Genomic DNA, 5,341 nt, shown 5'->3' on the forward strand with positions numbered 1-5,341 from the left:
GAGCCACAGGCACCGAGCCAGGACTGCCTATGTTAAGAGAGCTGGCAAGACACTGTAGCTGCAGGCTCTTAGCATCACACATGCTGGCTGACTCTTGATTATACAGACTCCTGTGAATGCATGTCAAATCTACAGTTTTCACTTGCGTAGTGAATGTCCCTTAACCTTGGATGCAGTTTTAATTTACATCATCATTATTATTATCATTATTTTGAGACAGAGTCTCACTTTGTCGCCCTTGGTATAGTGCCCTGGCAGGCATTGTAACTCACAGCAACCTCACACTTTTGGGCTCAAGCAATCCTCTTGCCTCAGCCTACCAAGTAGCTGGGACTACAGGCACCCGCCACAACGCCCCCACTATTTTTAGAGAGGGGTCTTGCTATTGCTCTGGCTGGTCTAGAACTCCGGAGCTCAAGAGATCGCCCACCTCTGCTGGATTACATGTATGCCTAGCCTTAATTTACATTTTTGGATTTGGATGGTTGGTGCCCTTTTAGTTTGAATAAGAAAATACCTGGATGCAAATTATTATTTTGGGGTTCAGTAGGTTTGTCAAAGCTTTCTTTTTTGAGGTACAACTGTTCCATAGGAATAAAAACTATCCTTTTCCATTTATTACGAAACCAACGACACCGTTAAATGAAAATCATGAAAGATCATTGTTTTTGGACTAAATTCCTGCACTAGGCCCCGCTAGCCAGACTAAAAAGCAAAATGAAGTCACCCACGCTAAAGGTCCATGTAACCAGGTTAAACCTACGGGGAGAAATTAGGAGAGCTGACAGCCAATTTCCCAAAGAAGCCACATTCAATCTGTGGCAAGCATGTTAAGGAAATTCCTTGTTTAATCCTCAACCTGAAGTAACCTGATGTTAAGCAACCAACTCTCTATTGTTGTTTTCCCGTCCCCACCTTACTAGGAAAGTAACTTTGAAATGACTAATCCGCTTTTTGTTCATTGTTTCTGCTTTCTTCTGCCCTTTTTCTGTCTATGACGCTTATAGAATGAAGCGTTGCCCAATTCCAGATTCACAATGCCAACTTCGAACTTCAAATTTACGCTAATTTTGTATTTTGACAATAGGAGTTCCTTTTACATGAGTACGCCCCCTCGCAGGGCAACCGACCAAGACGCTATTGGAAAGGTCCGGCCCACGCCAAGGCCCTCCGGGCAGGCTCTGCGCATGCCCGCCGAGACTCGACGCCGGGGGACGACGTCAGCGGAGCGGCGCACGCCCTCCCGGCGCCATGCTGGGCTGGCGGAGCGCGCGGGGCGCGCGGGGCCTGCGGGCTGTGGCGCAGGCGTGGCTGTGGGGCTCGCCGGGACGCCCCCCGGCTCTGACGCGCGCGGCAGGGGCGCCCTGCCCGGGGAACTGGCAGCCCCCGGCATGGCCCGAGCCGCGCCGGCGCCCTCTCAGCCTGTCGGCCGCCGCGGTAGTGGACTGGGCGCCCCGCCCTCTGCAGCCCTACCTGCGCCTCATGCGGTTGGACAAGCCCATTGGTGAGTGGGGCGCGGGCGGCCAGGTCGGCCAGCCGCGGGCCTCTGAGTCGGGCCCGCCGAGCTGTCCGCGGCGGCCGGCCCGGGCGCGAGGGAAGTGAGAGACTGAAAGTCAGGGCTTGGCTGCCGGGTGCTACGGGTCCCCTCGGGACACCAGGTCGGACAGTCACCGAAGGGGAGATTGGTTTTCACGCCGGTCTGTATTCTGAGCCCCCGAAGCGGGCAAAATAGTCACTCCACAGATAAATTATTTGAATGGTGAACCTAAAAGAACATTGCATCCGCGTGGCCCTGCAGATTTACAGTATTGAAGCACAACATTCATCGCAGGGTTTGTCCTTGCAGCCCTCTAGGGGAGATAATTAAGAAAGTTAAAACGCTAAGGAAACCAAGGCTTCTTAGAGCCAGACCAGAAGAACCCCGTGTTTTGATGCTGAGTCTTAAGTTTTTTCCTGCATCACTTGTAAAGCAAACATTTAATTCATTTGAACGCAGCAGGTGAGGTGCCTGTGGACTGCCTGCAGCTCCCAAATCGCCCCCTACGAGATTTCCCTGACCTTCCCGTTTTAATTAATACTTATGGACTTCACTCTTTATTCCTTATTCCCCGTTTTTTCTTCATAGCGCTCACCACTAACTAACCTTGTACACTTATTGGTTGATTGACTTCCTTGGTAATATTAAATTAATAAATTCCTATCACATTGCTTAGCGTTAGAGATAGAAAAAGCTATGGAAAGTCCCTGCTTTCAGGGAGGAACTTAAGTTTCATTGAAAAAAAACTATTTGGTGAGCTGGGAAATTATCAAATCTGAATGGTACAGGTAGTGAGTGCTACAGGAAAAAGTAATTACTGTGAATCTCTATTGCTGGAAAACGTTTTGAGAAGTTATACTCCAGGGAGGCACCTGTGGCTCAAGGAGTAGGGCACCAGCCCCATATGCCAGAGGTGGCGGTTTCAAACCCAGCCCCGGCCAAAAAACTGCAAAAAAAAAAAAAAAAGAAAGAAATTATTCTCCAAAGGACAGGTTGATTTTTGCAGAAGAGGGAAGAGACCTTGGTGGGAGAGATAATTTTCCAAAGACCCAGGGTGACGTGTTAGAACACTAAGAATATGAGTCTGACCTGATACATCAAGTGGGTATAGAAAATGGGAGATGAGGCTGGATAAGAAAGTAAGAAGGTGGACCATGAGGAGGGGTGGAGGCTGAGCTCCAGCTAATCTAGTTGATGGCATTTGCCATTGCAGTGCATAGACGTATCAATACATTCAGATGCCCATATCCATTCACTCCACCTTTGCCCATTCTAGACCCCAAGTTAGGCCTTGCTTTTAGTATTCTAGAGCACTAAATTATAACAATTGACAAAGTGTAAAAGCATGTTAAGCTATAGATACAGGCGGCCATCATCCGGAGGTCATGTATGACCCCATTTGAGGCCAGATTCAGATTGACAGGCATAAAATTCCAAGCCCAGTTCTAATCTGAAGCCTAACTGCAATTCTGTTCTTGGAGTCTGCATCACGGAACTGTAGTGTAGGCTTATAGATGGACATCTGCCATTATCCTTATTTCCATAGTTAAACCTCTGGTCAGTAACAGGAGGCTGCAAAGGAGCTATGAGCAGAGCTCTGAGGCAGACCTTTTGGATGTGAATCTCCATCTTCCCATTTGAAGGACCTTGGTTAAATTACCTCACTTCTCTGTGCGTTTTCATTCATAAAATGATAATAACTAATGATTTTGACTTTATAAGGTGTCATGAAAATTCACTGATAGATGTTAAGTCATTAAAACAGTGCCTGGGCTCAGCGCCTGTGGCTCAGCAGCTAGGGCGCCACCCACATACACTGGAGCTGGCAGGTTTGAATCCAACCCAGACCTGCCAAACAACAATGACAACTACAACCAAAAAAATAGCTGGGCGTTATAGTGGGTACCTGTAGTCCAGCTGCTTGGGAGGCTGAGGCAAGAGAATCACTTAAGCCCAGGAGTTTGAGGTTGCTGTGAGCTGTGACATCATAGCACTCTACCAAGGACGACAAAGTGACTCTCTCTCAAAAAAAAAAAAAAATACCAGCCTGTATGCTTCGGTTCTAAATAAGGTGATGATTACAGGATTTTGCAGAAAACCTATTAATAATACTATGTTAGAATGCATTCTACAAACATTTTTGAACTCCTACCATATACCAGGAATGATAAACAGTAGTAGAATTCTAGGTTTCATATTTCTTTAATTTTTTTTTGAGTGGGATGTGGTTCTAGCACTTTTGGAGACTGAGGCAGGTGGATTTCTTGAGGTCAGGAGTTTGAGACCAGCCTGAGCAAGAGCAAGGCCCCATCTCTACTAAAAATAGAAAAACTAGCTGGGGATTCTGGCTGGCACCTGTAGTCCCAGCTACTTGGGAGGCTGAAGCAAGAAGATCTCTTGAGCCCAGGAGTTTGAGGTTGCTGTGAGCTATGATGCCATGGCATTCTACCCAGAGCTACATAATCTCAAAAAATAATAATTTGGTAGGATAATGGTATGTTCATTGTTTTAATTTGTTAAATTTACATCTTATTACTTTCATAAACCAATAATTAGTTCCATTGTTTTTGAGAAGGCAATACAATGGGTCAACCTATATTATTTTGAAATGGGTCAACCTACATTATTTCAGGGAGTTTCAGTAGGTGGCACTCTTTCCACTAAATTGGCAGTGTAATTTTTGTTTCATTGCATTTTTAGGTGATTATGTATGTTGTCTTAAAGATTACCTGTAAGTATTGAATGAATCTTAAACTCACCCTGCTCTGGTTTTTTGATTTGCCGTCATGTCTCAGAACTTGGTCATTTTATTTCATCTCCCAGGGAGTTCTTGAGAACTCAGTCATGCATGTTAGCTGCTGTTAATGTGGGGCCCATTAAATATAAGTCTGTCCGGGACAATTTGAATTTGGGTCTGGACTAGCCATTTCTCAAGGCTTTAGCTTGAGGCCTCTACTTGCCTTTTTTTTTTCCTCTCCTTGCTTTTTCTGTTGTGTCAATTTAAGCCCCTATGGGAAAGTCTCCTGATTCCTTTCCAGCTCCTCCTCAGTTAACTTGAATAGTTTTGTTCTGTGCCTTTGTAGGACCCTATTCTTATCTTATCGTTAGATTGGTTTTTATTGCATTTCTTGCTTTTGATTTATAAGCTGCATGAAGGCAGAAACCAGCTTTCTCTTAGTCACCATTGTATTTCAGTTTGTGGCACACTCCCGGCACAGTGTGTATGTTTCCTAAATATTTGAAGCTTAAATGTGATTACACAAACTTTAGTCATTTGACCATTTTCGTGCAGGATCTGATCTTTCTTTAGACCCCAATTCCTTTCCTCTTAGATCCCTAAATAGGGAAAGACTGCTCAGATTTTGTCTAATAAACACTATGTCAAACCCTGGTAAAAAATTCTTTAAGAAAGAGACTGTCAATACAGTTCACCTGTGAAGTCTCTCATTCATAAAATCTATTTGCTTTAAGTTTAATAACATATAGTTTATGGATTAAGTACTAAGAACAAACCCAATTTGTACATGTATCTGCCAAAGATTCAATACAAAATAATAAACCCAAGACCATCTTAGCAGATCGGCACCTGTAGCTCAGTGGCTAAGGATGCCAGCCACATACACCGGAGCTGGTGGGTTCAAATCCAGCCCTGGCCTACCAAACAACAGTGACAACTACAACCAAAAAATGCCAGGCATTGTGGCAGTTATCTGTAGTCCCAGCTACTTGGGAGGCTGAGGCAAGAGAATCGCTTAAGCCCAAGAGTTTGAGGTTGCTGTGAGCTGTGACACCAGAGCACTCTAC

At 45.1% G+C, this 5,341-nt stretch overlaps 1 protein-coding gene across 1 annotated transcript in view; it reads left to right on the forward strand.

Moving 5' to 3' along the window:
* The first annotated feature begins 1,231 nt into the window (after window positions 1-1,231).
* The window catches only part of COQ2 (coenzyme Q2, polyprenyltransferase), a 19,856-nt gene continuing 15,746 nt past the window's right edge, over window positions 1,232-5,341 (forward strand). Inside the window, exon 1 of the mRNA XM_003790036.3 lies at window positions 1,232-1,504. Coding sequence (XP_003790084.1) covers window positions 1,252-1,504 — 253 coding nt within the window. The 5' untranslated portion in view covers window positions 1,232-1,251. The remainder of the gene's footprint in view (window positions 1,505-5,341) is intronic.

Source organism: Otolemur garnettii, unplaced genomic scaffold, assembly GCF_000181295.1.
Source record: "Otolemur garnettii isolate 467f Iridium unplaced genomic scaffold, OtoGar3 scaffold00039, whole genome shotgun sequence".
Classification (NCBI taxonomy): domain Eukaryota; kingdom Metazoa; phylum Chordata; class Mammalia; order Primates; family Galagidae; genus Otolemur; species Otolemur garnettii.